Source organism: Callionymus lyra, chromosome 14, assembly GCF_982586985.1.
Source record: "Callionymus lyra chromosome 14, fCalLyr1.hap1.1, whole genome shotgun sequence".
Classification (NCBI taxonomy): Eukaryota; Metazoa; Chordata; class Actinopteri; order Syngnathiformes; family Callionymidae; genus Callionymus; species Callionymus lyra.
In genome coordinates, this window is record NC_141831.1 from 14,024,573 (window position 1) to 14,049,437 (window position 24,865).

A 24,865-nucleotide genomic window follows, 5' to 3' on the forward strand; every position below is an offset into this window, starting at 1 on the left:
ATAAGTTGTGTTGTAATAAGAAGTAGAAGGAAACGAAAAGTCAATATAAATATTTTAAAAAATAAAACTAGAACTTAGTAAAGAACATGAACACAAACAAGAACAAAAATAACAAAAATAATAATAATAATAATAAATAATAAATAAAGAGAGCATGAATAGAAATAACAACTAGACAAAGTTAACAGAAACAGAAACAAAAAAAACTGGAAAAAGATTAAAACAAGAAGAAAACAATTGAGGGAAAGAACAAGAACAAAAAGAAAAAGAAAAGAAGAAGAAAGTTAAGAACAAGAACACAAAAAATAATAAATAAAAGAACATAATTGAGAAAATAAACAAGAACAACAAGAAAATGAACATGAATAGAAATAACAACTAGAAAAAATAACAGAAAACAAATAAGAGAACAGAAGAAAAAAACAAGAAAGTTAAGAACAGGAAAACAGAATGGAAAAAAAGAACAAGAACAACAGAAACAAGAAAAATAACAAGAATAATAATTTAAAAAAGACTACACAAGACATGGAGAAAAACAGAAGAAAAACACAAGAAAGTTAAGAACAAGAACACAAATAAGAAAAAGATCAGAAGGGAAAAGAAAATTAGAAAAACAGGAACAAAAAAGAACAACTAGAAAAAAAGAAGTACAAACAAAATAATTAAAAAAGAACAAGAACACAAATTGGAAGAAGAACAAAAACAATAGAAATAAGAAAAATAACAATAATAAAAAAATAGACAAAAACATGAAAAAACAGAAGAAAACATTAGAAAGTAAAGAACCAGAACACAAATGAGGAAAAGATCAAAAGGGAAAGGGAAAAAGGACACAGTAAAGAAAAACCACAAGAAAGGAAAAGAAAACACACAAGGACACAAATTAGAAAAACAAGAACAAAAAAGAACAACTAGAATAAAAGAAGTACAAACAAAATAAGAAAAAAATAGAAGGAAAATGAGAAGAAAAAAAACAAAAGAAAAAAGTTAAGAACAAGAACACAATAAAGAAAAATAACTTCAGAAACAAGAAAAATAACAAGATTGCAAATAAAAGTTAGACAAACAAATAAAGAAAAAACAAAACGAGAAAAATAACAAGTATAAAAATAAAAAATAGACAAAAAAATGAAAAGAAAAAAGTTAAGAAGAAAGTTAAGAACAAGAACACAAATGAGAAAAATATCAAAAGGGAAAATAAAAAGGACGAAATTAAGAAAAAGAACAAGAAAAGAAAACAAGGACACAAATTAGAAAAACAAGAACAAAAAAAAAACAACCAGAAAAGAACTATAAACAAAATGAGAAAAAAAGATAGAAGGAAAAAAGAAGGTGAAAAATCAAAAAAAAGAAAGTTGAGAAGAAGAACACAAATAAGAAAAAGAACAAGAACGAAAAAATAAAATAAATCTAGAGCAATAGTTATAACAAAATAAGAGACAACAAACTAAAACAAGATTAAAAAATAAGAATTACAAGAAGAATAAACACAAGTAAAACAAAAAAATATATATATAAACAATTGACAAATTTGGTCTAAAACCTTTAGATCAAGGAAGTATTGTGTTTTTGTGTGTTTTTAATTCAGAAAAATCCTAATATATATATTCAATATTATTGTTCTTTCTTTAGAATGTTCATCAGTTTCAAATGATGAAGAATATCAACAGGATTTTACACTCAGTCAGAGAAGCACATTTTATTTTCAAACTTATGTTTCTTTTCTACTCTTTCGAGACTCGTGCCTGGTTTAATCTTCCCTGATGCCATTTGCACAGTAATGTCACCAACTCTACCCATTTTCCCATCGAGAATAAACCCCTGAGATCAGTCCAGTCTCCCTGGACTTCCCTCCTGACCGATGGGTTAATCTTCGTCCCACAGCTCCATTTGTTGACAGATATGTCCTGTTCTCACTGTGATAACCGATATTAATGCGAAGATTAAACTTCATCGCAGCCAATTTGCACAAAAAATGCCATTTGAACAGACGAGATTTAAAACATGTGCTGTCAACAGAGACGCATATGTTCAGCATCTGTGATGGAAACATGTTTGTCTGGGGGGACCCATTGTCAATACACATTAGATCCCACTAGAGGGCGCAGCTCTACCACGGACAAAAAGACAATTATTGAAGCAGTATTTCCAAGTATTTTTTGTATTTGTTTAAATCTTTAAAATCAAAGCTCGGGCTCTAATATTTGCCTGAGTAATACTTAAATAAATAAATACCCATTTATTTAAGTATATTCAGATACAAAAGTTTCTTATATTGAAAAAAGAACGGATATTATTAACCCTATACGCACTTGTATCATTAAAAAAACGTGTGATTACATCACGTGACAGCTTTTTGTTGTAGTACAAACTCTGCATTAACACATGAATAATAACAATTCGGATCAGTGGAGTTGAAATATGATCGAGGAAGACGATCACGGATCATCGAGTGATGCGTAATAATTGCAGTCAATTGCAGAATGAAAGGTGAAATTGGATGAATAACGTTACGTGATGGGAATTAACAAACTGTGACAACACCCGCATACTAATGCCACAGTGACGGGGTTTGACTCAGACAGTAGATGGCGCTAGAGGAGAGGACTGCGGAATGCAAAGAAAACATATTTTTATACAAGAGAACAAATTTAAAAAAATGGAAGTTTCAAACATAAACTTTGGATAAAGTCATCTTCAAAGTGAAACAAAGCATTTATCTTTCTGTCATTCCTTTGTTTGCAAAAGTGAGTATTTATTTTTATTTTATTTATTCATTTCGCAATTTTCATTTGATAGGGACTCCACATACACATACTGTATATATGTTCAGTATATATTTAAATATATTTATATATTTATGTGTGTGTGTGTGTTAACGAAATTATGATGTAGTTTTTATGTAAAATAATAATGATTTAATGTTCTTAGCGATGATTAGTCAGGTTTATTTTCCTTGTTATACCCTTTCGTTGACAGGGTGTATTTTTATGTATTTTTCCACCTCATCATGAGGGTTTTTGTTTGCTTTCCCCCTTTGAATTTAAGAAAATTATGGAACAAGATAAATATTATGATTTTTTTAATTTAGTAATTTAGCTTTCAGTCTATTTTTGGAATATAAACCTTTTATTTGGATGCTTTGTTTTTATAAAAACAGTTACGCATTAGCGAAGTGCTTTTTTTGGTGCAACTTCCCTGATCCACGATCATCAATGTCAAGGTAGTTTATTTTCAATATGTGTAACGATTTAAATAACTGTACTCGAGCCATGAAGGCCAATGGTGCTACAAAAACAAGAACAAATAAAAGTGAGAGAAAACAACAGTATATTAAGTAATAGGTATGTACAAATATAGAGATATTCTAAATGTAAAGCTATGAGGAAAAACGCTATCAAATAAAATATATTAAATTAGAAACAACACAATGCAATGTAAGTAAGTAAGTAAGTAAGTAATATTTATTTATATGGAAGTATGGAGTGCAAAACACAAAGATACACCAATAGTGCTGATATATATATATACACATACAGTATATATATATATATATATATATATAAGTATATATTAAGTAGCTCATTTAGCTTTGTTAATGGAATACTTGCTTTTTTCAAAATAAGTTAATAGATAAGTTAAATAAAGTTAATTGAAGAAATGTTTTTAATGACATGTTGGCTTTTGTTGTTCCTTCTTTCAAAGTGATTTTGAAGTAAATTAAAGATAATATAAGGAAAACATGCGTATTATCATATTTTATTTTTGATGTTATTAAACATTTTTATTTAGCTTATTTATCTTTTTTCATAGCATGTTGTTGTTGTTTTTTTAATTGAAGAAATGTTTAAACATGCCTATTATCGTATTTAACTTTTTATTTATTTATTATATACAGTTTTATTTGGCTTGTTTTGTTCTTTAAAAAAAATAATAATTTGAAGTAAATTGGAAAAAATGTTTAAACATGCCTATTATCGTATTTATTTATTTTTTATATATCTTATTAACTTTTTTTATGGCTGGTTTTGTTCCTTTTTTTCAAAATATTTTGAAGTAAATTGAAGAAATGTTTAAAAATGCCTATTATCGTATTTTATTTTTCAATTGAGCTTATTAACTTGTTTATGGCTTGTTTTGTTCCTTTTTTTTAAATAATTTGAAGTAAATTGAAAAAATATTTAAACATGCCTTTTGCAGTTGTTTTTTTTATTTATCTTATTAACTTTTTATGGCTTGTTTTGTTCCTTTTTTTAAATAATTTGAAGTAAATTGAAAAAATATTTAAACATGCCTTTTGCAGTTGTTTTTTTTATTTATCTTATTAACTTTTTATGGCTTGTTTTGTTCCTTTTTTTAAATAATTTGAAGTAAATTGAAAAAATATTTAAACTTGCCTTTTGCAGTTGTTTTTTTTATTTATCTTATTAACTTTTTATGGCTTGTTTTGTTCCTTTTTTTTCAAAATAATTTGAAGTAAATTGAAAAAATATTTAAACATGCCTATTACAGTTTTTTATTTTATTTATCTTATTAACTTTTTATGGCTTGTTTTGTTCCTTTTTTTCCAAAATAATTTGAAGTAAATTAAAGAAATGTGTAAACATGCCTATTATTGTATTTTTTTTTTTTTTTAATTTAATTTATCTTATCAACTTTTTTATGGCTTGTTTTGTTCTTTTTTTTAAATAATTTGAAGTAAATAGAAGAAATGTTAAAACATGCCTATTATTGTATTTTTTTTAAATTTATCTTATCAACTTTTTTATGGCTTGTTTTGTTCCTTTTTTTTAATAATTTGAAGTTGATTGAAGAAATGTTTAAACATACCTATTATTTTTATTTTATTATTATTTTATTTATCTTATTAACTTTTTTATGGCTTGTTTTGTTCCCATTTTTAAAAATAATTTGAAGTTAATTGAAGAAATGTTTAAACATGCCTATTATCGTATTTATTTATTTATCTTATTAAGTTTTTTTATGGATTTTTTTGTTCCTTTTTCTAAATAATTTGAAGTTAATTGAAGAGATACTTATATACTACAAAAAAATACTATTTTTTGTGGTTGGTTTGATGGCCCCTTACAACAATAACAGTATATCCCTCCTGAGGGATCAATAAAGTTTTACCTTACCTTACCTTACCTTATATAATGTGGCCCCTGAGGAAATGTAGTGATCTTTAGATCTCCAGCTTCCTGACAGCCTGAATAAAACTATTCAACATTTTTTAAGCAATGGACTGCATGTTTCTTTTCCCTTTTTTCTAATTTCTGCCTTTTGTTCCATCCACGCAGCCCACCTAAGGGAGGCCGCTGCACCAGCCCACATAAGCGCTGGTTACGCCCCTGCAGCCAGCAGCGCACGGGGCTCCTCCAGCGGATGCGTGTGTAGTGCATGTACATGTACATGGCCCTCTGCAGCTGCACCGGAGTGCGAGCGAGAATGTCTCTCTCACCGCGCAAGACAACCTGAAAACCACCTCGGAATCTGCTTTTTTTTTTTTCTCCACCACCTCCTTTTTTATTGTCTCTCCTTCATCCGAACAAAAAAACCATGACGCCTGGCGCGGCACCTTCTTGGACCCTCGCTGCTTTCGCCTTCCTTTTTCTATGGGGATCCGCGATCTCCATCACCCGCTACTCCATCCCGGAGGAGATGGAGGAAGGGTCCTTTGTCGCCAACCTGGCCACGGATCTGCGGCTGGACGTGCGCAGTATGGTGGAGAGACGCGCCAAGCTGGACGCCATCCACAGCAAGAACTACCTCGACATCAACAAAGAGACCGGGGAGCTCATCATCCGCGAGAAGATCGACCGCGAGAGCATCTGCGTGACCAAGACCACCTCGTGCTTCCTGAAGATGGACGTCATCCTGGAGAACCCCATCCGCATCTTCAACGTCGAGCTGGAGATCATGGACATCAACGACAACGCGCCGGTGTTCCGGAGGAAGACCATGCACCTGGACGTGTCCGAGGCGACCCCTCCCGGCGAGAGGTTCTCCCTGACCAACGCCGTGGACGCGGACGTGGGCGCGAACACCATCAAGACCTACTCCCTGAGCGAGAGCGAGTATTTTAACATCGACATCCAGACGGGCAGCGACGGGTCCAAGTACGTGGACCTGGTTCTGAGTGGGAAACTGGACCGGGAGGAGCATTCGATCCATAATCTGATCCTGACCGCTGAAGATGGAGGGGTCCCCCCTCGATCCGGCACCGCCAGCATCATCATCAACGTCCTGGACATCAACGACAACGCCCCCCTGTTCAGTCACCCGGTGTTCGAAGTCAAGGTACCCGAGAACACGGCCGCGGGGACCGTGGTCATGACCTTAAACGCCACCGATCTGGACCAGGGCGCCAACTCGCGGCTCGTCTACTCCTACACCCTCTACACGTCCGAGAAGACCCAGGAGCTCTTCTCGCTGGACCCGGACTCGGGCGAGATCAAGGTGAAGGGGGTCATCGACTTTGAGGAGAGCCGGGGTTTCGAGATGCACGTCCAGGCCCAGGACGGCGGCGCCAACCCGCTCTCGGGGCTGTGCAAAGTCATGGTCTCCGTCACGGACCTGAACGACAACTACCCGGAGGTGACCATCAAGTCCCTCAAGGGCGCCCTGTCGGAGGACGTGGCGGTCGGGACGCTGATCGCCGTGGTCACCGTTCACGACCGGGACTCCGGGCTCAACGGCGAGGTGGTGCTCACCCTGGATCAGCAGGAGACCCTACCTTTCCGCCTCGATAAGTCCACGGAGGGTTACTTCGAGCTGCTGGTCTCCAAGCCTCTCGACAGAGAGGTGATCAGCAGATACGACATCACTCTGCTGGTGCGAGACAAAGGCTCGCCGCCGTTGTACGAAAACGAGACCATCACCCTGGACATCCTGGACATCAACGACAACGCGCCGGCGTTCTCGAAGTCCTTCTACACGATCCACGTGGAGGAGAACAACGTTCCGGGAGCCCTGCTGACTTCCTTGAACGCCTTCGACCCGGATCTCAACGAGAACCAGTACCTGGTCTACTTCATCATGGAGAAGGAGATCGTGAACACGTCCATGTCGATGTTGTTCTCCATCAACCCGGAGAACGGCGGCCTCTACGCTCTGAAGACCTTCGACTACGAGAGGGAGCGGGAGTTCCTCTTCCACATCGAGGCCAGGGACTCCGGCGTCCCGACGCTGAGCAGCAACGTGACCGTTCGGATCATCATCGTGGACCAGAACGATAACACCCCTCTCATCGTGTCGCCCTGGCGTGCCCAAGGGTCCGTGGTGGAGCAGGTGATACCCAGGTCCACCGATAAGGGGCATCTGGTCACCAAGGTGATCGCCATCGACGCCGACTCCGAGCAGAACGCGAGGGTCACCTATCAGCTCTTGCAGATCACGGACTCCAGCCTCTTCAGCCTGGACCAGTACAACGGCGAAATCCGGACCACGAGGATGTTCAGCTACCGAGATCCGCGCCACCAGCGCCTGGTCATCGTGGCCAAAGACAACGGCGACCCGGCTCTCTCCGCCACCGTCACCATCAAGATCTCCACGGTGGAGAACTCCCTGTCCTTCTCCGAGACCACGGAGCTGCCACTGGCCTACGACATGTTCACGGACCTCAACCTGTACCTGGTGATCGGTTTGGGCGCCGTGTCGTTCCTGCTGCTCATCACCATCCTGGTCATCATCGTGCTGAAGTGCCAGAAGCCCAAACCGAAGGCCCTGAAGATGCCGCCGCCCAACAGGAACAGCGTGATCAGCAGGAACAGCATGATCAGCCAGAGGAGCTCCACCATCGCAGATTCCACGCTGATCTCCAGCGACGCCTACTGGTACAGCCTCTTCCTGGCGGAGACCAGGAAGGGCAAAGTCGTGGTGAGACAGCCCATCATTCCCAAGGGGGCCGGCTATTTTGTCTCCAGTATACCCAGGAGCATAGGACCGAGCGAGACCACGGGGTCCAGAGCGTCCACTTTGGAGGTACGTAATGGATTGTGAAGTTGGGATATGAGTAGAAGACTGGCACAAAGTTGTGTTTCTGGATGACAAGGGGGTCGATATGTACTCAAAACTTGATATAATAGGGTTCATTTAAGCAGCATCTGTCTTTGTGTTGAATTATTGTCTAGATAAATTGAAAAAAAGTGTACTATGCCATCAATTAAATAGTTTACTATTTAATTTTCTATACATTTCATTTAAAAATATAATATAAAAGCACTTTATATTCCAAATATAAACATAAATTCCTTTGATAACTACTATCAATTTCATTTTGTGTTTATATTGAATTATTAATTTCAACAAAAACACTAACATTACATGTGTTACATTGGCACCGGTGTTTTTGTGTTGAATTAATGTCTAGAAAAATAAAATAAAAATGTATTATGCCATAAATTAAATAGTTTACAATTTCATTTTCCAAACATTCCATCTAAAAATATAATATAAAAGCACTTTATATTAGAAATATAAACAGAAATTCCTTTGATAACTAACAATTTCATTTTGTGTTTATGTCAAATTATTTAAAACACCAACATTACATGTGTTTATTTTTCTCTTAAAGAGTTAGTTCAGTGGCACCAATGTTTTTGTGTTGAATAAATGTTGCAGAAATAGATTCAAAGGTTTTCTCAAAATTCAATTTTTCATTAAATAAGCAAAAATGTCGACAACATTTTGACCAGACTTTGACTTGATGACTCAACATATGACATGATAATGATAGCTGGTGACATTATTTCTTTCCTTTTAGTTATTTGTGTTATTTCCTTTGATTTATGCTCTTTATATTTGCACTTTGTTACCTTAGATTCGATTAAATAGACTTTATTACTCAAAGGAAAAAACTAAATGAAAAGGAGACATTGTTAAGTAGTTCCAGCGATTGCAAAGGTAATCTCTTTGCACTTTGCTCTTTTCATTTGAACTTTGTTCTTGTTCTTGCTTTTCATGAAACTTGCTGTACCTTGTTCAAGTCTGCGGTGAATTAGAAACCTAATTTCCCAAAGGAGATCTCCAAAAGGGATTAAGAAAGTCTTATATAATCTTATTATAAGTATTATGCGTATACAGGAAGTTGTTGAGAAATACAGTATAAACGTATTTTCCAAACATACAGTATTTTCAATGCGGTCAAACCCAATGACACAAAAGGTCATAGTTTGTTTTTAAATAATGTTTTTATATTTAATTATTTAGTTCATAACTATAATTTGCTTGTTGCTTTCAAAGTAACGGTAACTGTGCAAACGTCAGTTTAAAGTTGGATACTATGAGTAAAACAAACAAAAACAAACAAGAACAATAAATGAAATAAACAAATAAAACAAACGAGGATGAAGTAGTACAGATAGCAATCGCATACTCAAAGCTATAGCACTTTAAAACAGCAGTTGGGACACAGTACTGTACAAGAACATAACATATAGCACTAGATAAAACAGTTAAACAATATAATAATAAAATTGAAAAACAATTAAAAGAAATGTGTATAATAATAGAAAAATGACATGATTTTAGAAGAGCTTATGAAATAAATACTAGGGGGGGGAGATGGGGGTTATTGAGGCATAGTGTGATTTAAAATTAAAATAAAGTCAAATGATCTATTACAAAGTGTGTGTTTAATCAAAACACTACCAACAATAATAAACTATGACAATTCCGCTCTTTACCAACTGTTGCAACTGAAGTAATGAGTATCCAACCTGTTAAAATCGCATTATGGTTTTTCGACTAAGCATTTAATTTTTAACGTGGCACTGTAGATAAAAAATAAAGTTAGTTCTCTCGTGATTATAACGTAAAAACTGTAAAGATGCAACCGCTCAAGCTGAGATGAGATAAGTGATGTTAATAATGATGTTAAAAAAAACTTCTAATAGGAATAAAATGTACGTTTAAAGAAAGGAATTTGGTGGAAGTTGGACCCGCAACTTTGACTTGTCAAATATTTTGGCCGCTTGTTTACTCAGGTTTGACAGGAAATCTTGACAAGGAAGGAGGAACATTTGGTTAAATCCTGATGTTGTTCTGATCAGAACGTTTTGTTTCCCTCTTAAACTGCAGATTAAGCTACTTTTCTTCTTTTTTTTGGCTAGTATGAGAGAACATTTTGTAAAACTACTGCCACCTGCTGTTTGATCTGACACCTAAAATACTAAAAAAAATATATATATATATATATATAAACTATTGTGTATGTGTTTGTGTAAATGTTGGATAAATAGACTCAGGTTTTCTCAAAATATACAGCATATAAGCAAAAATGCTGATAAATTAACACAACATTTTGACTTATAACTTGATGAAACACCTCTGCTTGAGTCCGAACAAGTTAAAATGTAATATTTACTACATAAAAAATATGTTTTAATGATAGCTGGTGACATTTTAGGTATTTGTGTTATTTTATCTGATTTATGCTCTTTATATTTGCACTTTTTTATCTTAGATTAGACTTCGGGAAATTGGGTTTCCAGTAGACAGCAGACAATAGTTTCATAAAAACAAGAAAATCCTTGTTACTACACTATCACAACTCCAGAGTCAAGTACTGGACAATACTACACAATTATACTTGTTACTACACTATCACAGCACCAGAGTCTGGTACCTGACAATACTAAAATATAAACTTGTTACTACACTATCACAACACCAGAGTCAAGTAATGGACAATACTACACATATATACTTGTTACTACACTATCACAACACCAGAGTCAAGTACTGGACAATACTACACATATATACTTGTTACTACACTACCACAACACCAGACTCAAGTACTGGACAATACTACACAATTATACTTGTTACTACACTATCACAACACTAGAGTCAAGTACTGGACAATACTACACATATATACTTGTTACTACACTATCACAGCACCAGAGTCAAGTACCTGACAATACTAAAATATATACTTGTTACTATACTATCACAGCACCAGAGTCAAGTACTGGACAATACTACACATATATACTTGTTACTACACTATCACAGGACCAGATTCAAGTACTGGACAATACTACACATATATACTCGTTACTACACTATCACAGCACCAGAGTCAAGTACTGGACAATACTACACATATATACTTGTTACTACACTATCACAACACTAGAGTCAAGTACTGGACAATACTACACATATATACTTGTTACTACACTATCACAGCACCAGAGTCAAGTACCTGACAATACTAAAATATATACTTGTTACTACACTATCACAACACCAGAGTCAGGTACTGGACAATACTACACATATATACTTGTTACTACACTATCACAGAACCAGAGTCAAGTACCTGACAATACTAAAATATTTACTTGTTACTACACTATCACAACACCAGAGTCAAGAACTGGACAATACTACACGTATATACTTGTTACTACACTATCACAACACCAGACTCAGGTACTGGACAATACTACACATATATACTTGTTACTACACTATCACAGGACCAGAGTCAAGTACCTGACAATACTAAAATATTTACTTGTTACTAGACTATCACAACACCAGAGTCAAGTACTGGACAATACTACACATATATACTTGTTACTACACTATCACAGCACCAGAGTCAAGTACCTGACAATACTGAAATATATACTTGTTACTACACTGTCACAACACCAGAGTCAAGTACCTGACAATACTAAAATATTTACTTGTTACTACACTATCACAGAACCAGAGTCAAGTACCTGACAATACTAAAATATATACTTGTTACTACACTATCACAACACCAGAGTCAAGTACTGGACAATACTACACATATATACTCGTTACTACACTATCACAGCACCAGAGTCAAGTACCTGACAATACTACACATATATACTTGTTACTACACTATCACAACACCAGAGTCAAGTACTGGACAATACTACACATATATACTTGTTACTACACTATCACAACACTAGAGTCAAGTACTGGACAATACTACACATATATACTTGTTACTACACTATCACAACACTAGAGTCAAGTACTGGACAATACTACACATATATACTCGTTACTACACTATCACAGCACCAGAGTCAAGTACCTGACAATACTAAAATATATACTTGTTACTACACTATCACAACACCAGAGTCAAGTACTGGACAATACTAAAATATATACTTGTTACTACACTATCACAACACTAGAGTCAAGTACTGGACAATACTACACATATATACTTGTTACTACACTATCACAGTACCAGAGTCAAGTACCTGACAATACTAAAATATATACTTGTTACTATACTATCACAGCACCAGAGTCAAGTACTGGACAATACTACACATATATACTTGTTACTACACTATCACAGCACCAGATTCAAGTACCTGACAATACTAAAATATTTACTTGTTACTACACTATCACAACACCAGAGTCAAGTACTGGACAATACTACACATATACTTGTTACTACACTATCACAACACCAGAGTCAAATACTCCACAATACAAAGTACAAATAAAAAGATTAACATAGATCAAAGGAAGTAAGAAAAAGAAAAGGATACATTGTTAAGTTGTTTCAGCTATTGCAAATGTTATCTCTTTGTTCTTTGCCCTTTGTTCTTGTTTTTGCTTTTTATGAAACTTCGACTTGCTGTAAATATGTTTTAATGAAGGCTGGTGAAAACTTTTTGGTGATTTTTTAGAAAAGATACTGGTGTTTTAAAGCAAAAAAGTCCATCTTAACTCACACAAAAAATTGGAGTCATTTATTTAAACAAACTAATCATAAGTTTGACACCCAAGTTAAAAATGTACGGCCATATGGGCTTTAAATAGTTTATTTGTTCTGCTGAGTGACACAAAAGAGGTAAAAAAAAAAAGAAAAAAGACATTCTCTAGCGTCTGTTTGTAATCACGTTGCATAATTAGGGCAAGCAAACACCCCCCCGATCCCTCCTCCCCGCATCCAGACTCGGTAACTAAAAATGTGCCACTGTTCGATGTCTAATGTAGAATGTAGGTCATTTATAGCAGATGCATAAAACACAATCTGAGCGCAGGCAGTGGGTGAGCCGAGCGGGGGAGAGCGAGGGGGAGACGACTTCAAAGAGACTCAGACATGGAGGGGATTCTCTTCAAGGACGAGATGTGCTGCTGTGCTAAATGTGATGCTTAAAGCAGGGAAGCAGGTGTTGAAAAAAACAAAAGGAAAAATATCAGGAAACTTTATTTTAAAGCAGATGTTTGTGTGCAGCTGAGAGTCTTGCACGGCTGTACCTCATTTATTTACATTTTTTGTTGTTGCATAAAAGACATTTTCACTTAATATTCCCAAACTAAATATACAAATAAAGCGTTACAGTTTTATGATTGATTGTTGAAGTTTAATTCGTTGAATTCCTTCTTTGACCAGGAAGTTAGGATGAGGAATCAACAGGAACCTTCATCTCGTTTTCCAAACAAATTGACGAAATGAGAAAAACAGCAAATGTACTAGGTTGCAGTTACACTAGTCTGACACCATGGGGCGCCAAAGACACCATTTAAAAAATGATGGATAGGGCCTTTAAAGCAGACCTTGATAAAGTGTACCACTTTTTTAAAATGACTTATTTTTTATTTGTAGTTTTTCTGTGTTATTCTTTCTAGAAATAATCCATAAAAGCATGCATATTATCATAGATCATATTTTATTAGTTTTTCCCCCCTATTTTATATTATTGTTGTACAGTTTACATTCATTTTTAGAAAAAAATAACTCCTGGATACATTTTTTGGGGGGGTTTTCTCAGCAATATATATTGATTTATTTTTTCTTTTCTTTGTAATAAATGTGTTTTCACTTTAATTTATCTTCTATTTTCAGTTTGTTGCAGTATTATTTTTTCTTTTCTCCATTTCTAGGATCGTTTCTTCCACCCGTTTTTTTTTTGGTGGTTCTTGCAGGAAGTTACAAGTAACAATGATACACCTGAAAACTCTAAGAAAGTTAAAGCATAACGAAGAAAAACAAATACCTCCAAAACTGGGAAATATACTCTGAAAACCTGACATTATACATATACATTTTATTTTACACATATCCAAAAAATGTAGCTTATTTGGCTAGGCTATAAATTGTCACGTCATAATGATTTTTTGTATTTATTTTGGTTTTTCAGGCTTTGTTCATTTTTGTTTGGTTTGTTGGCCCTTTACGACAGTCAGAGTATTTTATGTGGCCCTTGAGGAAGTGTTATTTCTGTCAATTGTCAATATTTAGCTAAATACCAAATGGCCAAACAACACAAATTACAAAAAAAGTGTCAAAACGTTCCTTAATATAGATTGTAATATACCATTTTTGCCAAAAAATGGCCATACACACCATGTATCAACAATGATCAGGCCGTTGAGCATTCACGTGTGCGAGTGAGATTCCCATGTGTGCAAAATGAACTTGTCTTTTTCTTTTGTTCTTAAGTACTCAAAATGAAAGGAAGTCCATTCTACAACTGGAGGTATGCTGGTTGCTATCCACGCCACTATATTTTCCTTTACACACACTTTCTAGCAGATTTTTTGATTTATTATTTCATTCGCTTTTGGCTCAAAATGTCATTGTCACTAATGCAGCAAAATCGCTTTGATAAAAAAAAAAAACAGATTAAGTTGAGTAAATGCGGCTCGAGCTGAATCTGAAACAATGCCATTCTGAGCTGGAAAATTTCAAAAAGTCAACAGAGCTGAGATTAGAACGCAATTGGCTGCCAATCAGAACTCTGGATTGCTCGGCACAGAATCACCGGTTCAAAATGTTCTTTTTGGATGTTTTTTTTCCCCGCTCCTATTATAGCCCTGAAAAAATGGCTAAAACAAATTTGCCTGCTCGTGCATGATCCTGAAAATCGCACCCGATTCCTTTTCGACGATTCCAAAATTAACGTCAAAAGCCCGATGAAAGTCAGTTGAGAGTAAAAAGACGAACGACGGTGGCAGTAACCAGTCACGATCCACTGTTGCATGAGTGAGGCTTTCGCTTCTGTATCACGACCAGGTGAGGTGCTGACGAAGCTTCGCGAAGCAGTGTCACGTTGTTTAAGAGGCCAGTAGGTGGCGCCACCAGTTGAGGTTTCATTGGAAAAAACGTGTTTCAAAACAAAGGAAAAAAAAAATAGTGCAGAGACCGCCATCTAGTGGATTCTGACGATAATGACACTGCTTCATGAAGCTTCGTCACACCATCATAACCAAGTTTTATTTTTAGTTGTGTCTAATTCTGTCTTTTTGTCTCCCACAGCTCCCCAGAAGAGAACTGCCATGAAAAGACTCATGAAGAAGAATCTCTCTCTTCGGCTGACATTCTTCCCTGTGACTCATAGAGGAAAAAAACGCCCACTCAGCACCTCTGCTCCAGCGGTTTGATCTCTCCTGCCTCTCAAACAAAAAAAAACTTTAAAAAAAACAACCTGAACCGGCATCATTAACCTCAGATTTCTACTTCCTTCTAAGCATGCATCTGCATGATTCAAACGACATGTAAGAAAAACATCGGGACATTGAACTGTAACCATTAGTGGCCGGATTCAAACTAAAGCCCACGAAACACTGTGCGATTTTTTTTTCGACCCTCCAAAAAATACGACCTAAAAAATATATATATATATTTATTAAAATAAAATTCCGATGCCAAACTATCCCCCCATCAGGTCAAACAACGGTGCTAGTCGGTTTATTCTTATCAAGATGTACGAACTGACTGTTAATCTCCTGGAATAACTGCTAAAATTGCACAGTGTGTCTCAGGCTTTAAAGGAGAAAAAAAAAAAAAACCTCATAGTGCTTCGATAAAAACTGCTCAACACGATTTTTTTATTTTGATACGTAACACGCCTATCGACGGACATGAATCAGGGTAACTCTTTTCCATCTTTTCCATCCATCTGCAGAATTGTAGCCGGTCATGTGAGTCGTTTGGACTTTTGCTCTGTGATTGTTATTTTTGGCTTTTTTTAAGGGGGATTTTCGACGATTTATGACAATGTCCGACATCCCTGCCGTGATACGAGTCTCGCCGTTGAGAGAGACTCACACTGGCTGCGTTTACAGGGAAATTAGGATTAAAATAAGCAAATATTTGACATGTAAAGTGGATAAATATATGAATAAATCGGTCTGAAAAATCTTAAATAGGTCACTGGGAAAACGATTGTCACGGCAAATCTGTCGAATCAATTTTTTATTGACTGGAATGTTCCCAATTACAGATTCAATCCCAAAGAGCTTTTTTGGATCAAGTTGAAGTGATTTTTTTTTTTTAAACATATTTTTCCAAAGCACTTGTCGGTGAAAACTATGGCGTTTTATTCGTGCCTATTTGTTTTTTGTGCAGTTAGGAATGTTGAGAACCTGAGAATACGTTTTTTTTATGTAATTTTTTACCTCAGCAAAAAATAAAGTGGTTTCAACAAACGAAAATCTCTTTTTTACGTTCAATAAATCTCACTTTGCGCACGCTTTGCTCAACCTTCCTGTGCAAAGTGAGATTTATTGAACATAAAAGTGATTTTTGTTTGTTGAAACCACTTTATTTTTTGCTGGAGTAAAAATTAAAGGCAAACTGTCACTTATGTGGACGCAAAAATGTTCAAAATTTCCAATAGGCACAAATAAACGCCATAGAAAACCACCTTTTTATCCACATTAATAGTGTATGTATCTAATATATGAACAAATACTATATAAAGATGATTCCTTATAATAAAAAAAAACGTAAAAAGGCTTAAAAAATACAACTATTTGCACTATTAAAATGATTTATCGTGAATATATTAGTAATATTAACCATGTGAACGCAGCCAATGTTTATCAGCGTTTTTTTCTTTTTCAACTAAACGAATGTGTGGAGACTTAAAAAAACAACAACAAGAGAATGAAAGAAATAGCTGTAAAATGTAATTTCTTTTTTTGAGATTGTAACACTAGATTTAAAAAAAAAAATGGTGTCTGTAGTTGCGGGGGTGTCGCTCCACACCCCCCCCCGAGGCAGGGGGTGAAGGGGGGAGGAGAGGAAAAAAAAAAAGAAAAAAAAAGACCACTGCAGTAAGATATTGCTGTGTCATGTCTCGCACCGGGCAAAGTTGAGATCGGGGTCAGACAGAAGGCAGGGGGGTGACGAGTGCCCCCTCGATCAAATATTTACTCCGGGCGTCGCACACTCAGAGTCGAGGAAACTTACCACGAAATTATTAAGAAAACCTGCAATAAAAAAAAATCCAATTTGGGCTTATGAACAACACAAAAATATATTTATATTAATAAGATGTTTATAGAAACGAAATAAGCAACTTCAAAATGTACTTCAAGGAAAGGTACCGTGTTGTTTTTTCCGACCTTTTTTTTTTTACAGGTATTTAGTGTATTAACTTTCATGCTGCTTTTGTGAGCTTCTTCAAGGGACTTTTGTGTTACGTAGTGTAGTTTTAGTGATGTTTCAGTCAGTAGTGTATATAATTGGAATTTTAGTCTTTTAAAATGACATCAGGAGGTAGTTTTCGGGATACACATCTTCATGTCCAGGCTCATGATACCTTACGGTGTATTAGGATAAGTATTTATAACTATAGTTATGTATTCAAATACTGCTGCTGAGCCCAAAGACGATGTGTTTTAGCAGTATTTTAAAATATGCACTGATTTTGTGTGATGCAGCGCTTTCTTCACCCCCAGACGATTGTTTCTGTCATTAATTACTACAACTTATGAAAAAATGATCTTAAATGATACAGAAGCATTTTATTCACTTGAAATTAAAAAAAAACTTCTTGGGGAATACATTTTTTGGTGTAACTATGAGTAATATTGTAAAAATCTTTTTGGTAATTATTTCTGGTTTTATAACTTGTCAATCAAATTGAAGTATGTAATGATATTATCACGTTATTTGTAATACTAATCATGTTATTTTAAGATATTATCACGTTATTTTGTAACACTAATAATGTTATTTTATGATTGTATCACTTTATTTTATGATATGATCATTTTATATTAGTACATTATCACATTAAATCATGATATTATCACGTTATTTTATGATATTATGTTATTTTATGATATTATGTTATTTTATGAAATTATCATGTTATTTTATGATATTATCATGTTATTTTATGATATTATTGCATCATTTAATGATAATATCGCAACATTTAATGATAATATTGCGCTATTTTATGATATTATCACTTTATTTTATGATATTATCATGTTATTTTATGAAACTTATCATCTTATTTTATGATATTATCATGTTATTTTATGATATTATCATGTTATTTTAGGATATTATCGCATCATTTTATGATATTATCGCATTATTTTATGATATCATGTTATTTTAGGATATTATCATGTTATTTTATGATATTATCACTTTATTTATGATATTATCGTGTTATTTTATGATATTATAACTTTATTTCACTTAAGTACACTATATCTGTACAGTTGTCAAGGAGTCCCTGAAGAATACAGTTTATTCAATATTTGTTGAATATATTGGAACGTGATATCATCATGAAATAACAAGACAACAACACAAAATAATGTGAAAATATCACTAGACAACATGAACAAACAAGTTGGAAAAATAACTATATAGAAATAGATAAAAGAAAAAACTTAAATACTTCAACCAACTAAAAATGAAAAAATAAATGAAAGTAAAAACATAATTAATTACAAAAATAAATCAAAATATTACTGAGAAAAAATAATTTCCCCAATAGTTGTTTTTTATTCTTCAAATGAATGCAAACTGTAAAACAAATTTATAATATAGGGAACAACACTAAATAACAAAAAATATCGAACTTTTAATTCATGTCTCCTTTTTTTCAGGGGGGGAGGGGTAACCAAAACAAGACGTAACATGCAAGAAGAGTCAAGAAAACCTTCTCAATTGTCTCTCACTTAACCAGTGTCGCTCATACTCCTGAAAATACAAAGCGAAAAGTGTACATTTCTCCAATGAAAATTCCTAACGTCTATGCTAAAGGGATGATTAAAATTGCACATGGGATGAGCTTCTTGCGTGCCTTCTGCATCGTAAAAAAAACCTATTGGTGGTGATGTGCTGACGAAGCTTCGCGAAACAGTGTCATGTTGTTTAGAGGTCAGTAGGTGGCGCCACTAGTTTAAAAAGGATCTGATGTTGGGATAGTTGGGAATAAATAAAGGGAAATAGTCCCATCTAGTGTGCGATGAAAGTAATGACACTGCTTCGTGAAGCTTCATCCGCGACTTCACTACTTATTTGTGACTTTTGATAGTTAAGAAATCTACCCCTACAGGGACAAACACCTTGCTCAACGGAGGAGGGGAAAAAAAAAAAAGGGGGCTTGACCTTTTTTTTTTTTTGTTCTATTCAGGATCAGTAGGTGTGTTTACTGTACATTTAAAAAAAAGAAAAAATGCTTTATACTTTGTGTTTTTATACCGTGGACTTTTTTGATAGATTCACACTGTTCCATTCACTGTGATTGGATCGCAGGAGGTGCTTCTAATCCTCTGTCATTTCTCATCTGTGTGTTCCGCTCAGTTCTTCTTCCACTAATTTGCCCGTCAAGATTGTACAGCGTGCATTGAGAGTGGCATCAATAGTAATCCAGCTTCATCCCACTTAGTGGATCAGAGACAGTTTGGGGAGAGAATGGCCTCGCTTTCTTTTTTCTTTTCTTTTTTTTTTTTTTTTAGGTCTCGTTAATTGTCTGGTTTTTTGATGTTGCTTATTTGGCTTTAATGTTCTGCCTGATCATTGCTACTTTGAATAAAGCTTTTTAAAAAGTCCGCCGCGTCTCTTAATGATTCTTATCCGAAACGACTTTTTTTTTTTTTTTTGTTATTGAAAATCACTTTCACTGAAAAAAATTCTGTTTCATTCACTGGATCTGACCCAGTTTCTCGGGGTAAAATGTTCGATGCTAATTCTTGAAAATTGAATAGTAAATGGAGGGCGATGTGAGTCGGTTTAGATTTTGCAAGGGGGAAGTAAAAGCTTTGTCAAGATGACTGGAAGAATGGGAATCTTTTTTCTTTTTTTTTTCGCTTTCTGACTGAAGCCACACACAAGCCTGCCAGTCATCAAAGGAGCTGATAAGTGAGCGTTAAACGCGTTAATGTTTCATGATAAGAGGCACTTCCTGTCATGATTAGTAGAAACTAAAGTGCTCTATTTTTCAAACAAGGGATTGTTCACTGTAGTGTTTGTTGTTTAAATACATTTGAAATAAACGTCGCTGTATTTGCTGTAACACAAATGCTGGTTTCAATTATGGTTATTACACATCAATTTCCTTTCTTAATAAGATTTTTAACATTTAAATGCATTACTTAAACATCAGTATTAGTGTCTGATGTGTAAAAAGATACAATGTGTGGCTATTTGTGTATATTTTATTCCTTCTGGTTGTGTCTGTCTTCCAATCTGTTATCTATTAAAGCTTATTGTAAGTAAGTAAGTAATATTTGTATAGTGCTTTTATAGACCAGGGTCACAATTGTGTACATTTAATGACTATTAGTGTGCAAATGGACTGAATATTGCATTTTAAACCGTGGGATATTATTGTATTAAACAGATCTTAACTTGTTTGGGTCTATGGTAAGCTAAGAGCTGCCAGCAGGGTAAAAACATTTAGTTATTTTGTGATTCGTGATTGAAGTTATTCCAAGATATTATCGCATTAATCTGTGATTTTTATCACGTTGAGTCATGATATTATCATGTTATTATCACGATTATTATTGCTATATTTTTTTATATTATCACCTTATTTCAGGTTATAATCACTTTATTATCATGTATAATGTCATTTCATGATATTATCACGTTATTTTGGGATTGATTGGGATTGAAATAACATATATCATGAAATAACGTGACAATATCATGAAATAATGTACAATTATCATGAAATAATGTGAGATTATCATGAAATAATGGACATTATCATGAAATAATAATGTCCATTATCATGGACATTATCATGAAATAATGTGACAATATTATGAAATAATGTGACAATATCATGTAATAACGTGACAATATCATGAAATAATGGAGATTATCATGAAATAAAGTGACAATATCATGGAATAATGTGACAATATTATGAAATAATGTGACAATATCATGGAATAATGTGACAATATTATGAAATAATGTGAAAATATCATGTAATAACGTGACAAAATCATGAAATAATGTGACAATATCACGAAATAATGTGACAATATTATGAAATAATATGACAATATCATGGAATAATGTGACAATATCAGGAAATAATGTGACAATATTATGAAATAATATGACAATATCATGGAATAATGTGACAATATCATGAAATAATGTGAAAATATCATGTAATAACGTGACAAAATCATGAAATAATGTGACAATATCATGAAATAATGTGACAATATTATGAAATAATATGACAATATCATGGAATAATGTGACAATATCATGAAATAACATGAAAATATCATGAAATAATGTGACAATATTATGAAATAATGTGAAAATATCATGTAATAACGTGACAAAATCATGAAATAATGTGACAATATCATGAAATAACGTGACAATATCATAGAATAATGTAACAATATAATGAAATACTACCTAACCTAACCAATGGATATTATCATGAAGTTATCTGACAATAATATAAAATATTGTGACAATATCGTGAAATAATGTGACAATATCGTGAAATAATGTGACAATGTCATGAAATAATGGACATTATTATGAAATAACATGACAATATAATTAAATAATGTGACAATATAACTAAATAATGGACATTATCATTAAATAACCTGACAACATAATATAATAAAGTCAAAATATGTAAAGTAAATAAAGTATGTAAGTCAGTATCACGTTATTGATCCAATTTTTTTTTACACTGCTGGCAACCTTTCGCTTTCGCAGATCTATGCACTTTTGAGGCTCTCCTAAGAATCCCGTCAAGACGTACAAACAATCTTCCATCATGTTAGTGGAAGCGATGCAAAGCAAAGAAGGTATTGATCGAAGGAGACTAAAAGCAAATCAAGCGTGAGCGGCGATCAGCACTGGTGCTGCCCGTGGTGCTGAAACGAGCTCAGCAGCCCAGTTGGAATAAAACAGGTCAGGGACAGTGGATCTTTAAATAGCCACTGACATCTCAGTTGTACATCACACGCAACTCTATAGGGTAGATTTCTCCTTCATCAGCACCAGGTGTTCAGATATTACCACTAAGTTTTTTTTTTTTAATAAATAAAAGGAACCACAGAAAGTACACACAGTGACTTACAGCAAGAACTCATTCCAGGGGAAATAAATGTTATGATGTGATGGTCGTCGTAGCTTATTTATACCTTCTCATAAAGTGTCTTGATCTGTATCTTTAATGAGTACCACAGTTACTAATCACTCTCGATCGAGTATATTACATTTTAATGCTTGAATAATGCATTATTTTGCCAGGTCTGTAAAAATATATAAGATGTAAGTCCTGAGGTAGAATGAGTGGCTATCATGTAATAACAAATAACATACGATTTTATTTTGGAATAAACGTTTTAAATGAGAATCAACAAATAAGGTAAGGTAAAACTTTATTGAATCAACAAATACATTGTTTTGTGTAATGACTGTCATACTATTGTACAGTGTTGACACTTAAGTCTTTAAGTTCCTCTTTAACACATGTTCCCATCACGAGATTTCAATTGAAAATTTAAACAACATTGATTTGGAAAATTCATATTATGACCTGTAGATATGCCAGCGTTTAAGATAAGATAAGAAAGTGATTGTACACATTTTCAACAGGAGTTAATAAACATTTAAAGTAGAATAAAAGTGTCTTGAAACTGAAATAAGTTTCACTAGTAATAATGACCCGTCTAGTCCAAATTAATCATCACTTAAGTAAGTGGTAGATATTTGTAAAGCGCCTTTCTAGACCAGGGTCACAAACCACTATAACAATCAAAAACAATACACTGTTAAATACTCTAAAAGGTCAAGACAACATAAGACAAACACAGGAGTCCCAGAACATTAGGAAAAGGCTGCACAAATAAAAAGGTCTTAAGTTTCTTGAATTATAAGACTTGTTATAAGTTGACGTACTAGATTATAAACTGTCTTCTGTGACTCCTAAGCAAGAAAGTTGCTGGTCCAGTTTTAAGTCTAGTCACTCACATTTCCTCCCACAATCCAACAACACATATTTGTTCCCTCCCGTGACCTTCATTATGAACCAAGTGGTAGAAAAATGAACGAATAATATCACATTTCCCTTGACTTGCAGCAAGACAATTTAGAAAAGACACACATGCGTGAAGAACTTAATGAGTTATTCCAAGCCTTGAGTACTTTAAACAGCACTTAAACTGGATTATTTTCAGGATTGACCCACATTTTTTTTTTCCAGACGCCTCCTCTGTAAAGGTGTCAATGATCCATCCATACTAGAACGTTTGTCAGTGGGGAAAAAAGTGGATGCATTCAAATGATTCTTTGGCATTTTTTGTCCATTTAAAAAAAATAATAATTTAAGAATATTTTTCTGTTCAATGCCTTCTTTCACTTCTACGTCTTGTACGATAATCAAAAATGTATAGCTCGGGCTGTTTTGAGTCGTCACAAAATGGGTCATGAAAATGTTTCTGTTTTTCTGTTTCATCTCATGAAAGCCACAAAAGTCAATTATTAATGTACTTTTCTTGGGTCAGAGGATACATTGAACTGTAACAGCTACTATATGAGGTTATATTAAGTCTAATTAAATCATAAATATTAGTTGTAGATTATCGAATTTCTACGTCAAATATATATATCAGTCCAACCAAACAACAAGATGAGGAAAAGAGCATTTGTGGTGAAGATAAAGCATGTGGTGGATAAGGAAGCTTCTGGGAAGCAGCTTCCTCCTGCTGAGGGATTACACATCCTCACAGCGCCTCCGTGAGACTTTAACATCACACGCAAGAACTCACACCAAAGTGCGTTCATGGCTCTTTCCAGATCAGCTGACCATCGGTGGTTGTTCAACATTTCTAATTAAGCATCAGATAAGATGCTCCAGTTCGTCTTGTCGGACACACCTTCACCACGACGATCCTCCGAGGATTAGTTGAGAGATTTTTCAGAGTCAATTGGAAGCAGCTTAATCATATTTTTTGGCCAGATTATGTGGATTTTGCTGAGTCGTGTTTCAACAAACTTTCATATCTTCTTTATGACTACAAGAAGGATATTTTATGATTTTTATAACTGAGACTTAGTACAGTTCTCATCTCTTAGGGAAGGTTTTAGGTGGAGGGCGACTCCATCAGGGTCAAAGAAAAGAGGTACAGCGGGCCAGAACCCCACATGAACATTAAAATACGTCTAATTTTGATTAAATCTAAACCATATGTTTTACATAATGTATTGTTCCAGAATTTCATCTCATTTCAGGAAGGCAGATGACTCATTTGACCTTTGACATTTAGGCAAGTAGGTAAGTAAGTAAGTAATAGTTATTTGTAAAGCGCCTTTCAAGACCAGGGCCATTAAGCACTATAGCAATCAAAAACAATACACAGTGAAAATATATACTTTAAAAGGCCCAGACATATAGAGACAAACACAGGAGTCCCATAAAATCAAAGAAAAGCCTGCACAAAACTAGAATGTCTTAAGATGTTTCTTGAAGGAGTCAGTAGACTCCATCAAACGCAGAGGGAGAGGAAGATAGTCAAGTTTTCAGGAAGCGTCAGTAGATTCTGATCCACAGACCTCAGAGCCCGAGGCTGGGGTGTAAGTCTG

At 34.5% G+C, this 24,865-nt stretch overlaps 1 protein-coding gene across 2 annotated transcripts; it reads left to right on the top strand.

Annotated features, from left to right (window-relative positions):
• Positions 1 to 5,432: 5,432 nt before the first annotated feature.
• Positions 5,433 to 15,628, top strand: LOC148066062 (protocadherin beta-16-like). Of its 2 annotated transcripts, XM_087807656.1 has the most exons (3): positions 5,433 to 7,983; positions 14,471 to 14,507; positions 15,287 to 15,628. In XM_087807656.1, exons 1-2 carry the CDS (start codon positions 5,560 to 5,562, stop codon positions 14,480 to 14,482), a joined length of 2,436 nt encoding a protein of 811 aa, XP_087663782.1. In that variant the 5' UTR covers positions 5,433 to 5,559; the 3' UTR covers positions 14,483 to 14,507; positions 15,287 to 15,628. The 2 variants fall into 2 exon arrangements, with proteins under 2 accessions (XP_087663782.1, XP_087663781.1); XM_087807655.1 differs by lacking the exon at positions 14,471 to 14,507 and having other exon boundaries at positions 5,434 to 7,983.
• The last annotated feature ends 9,237 nt before the right edge of the window (positions 15,629 to 24,865 follow it).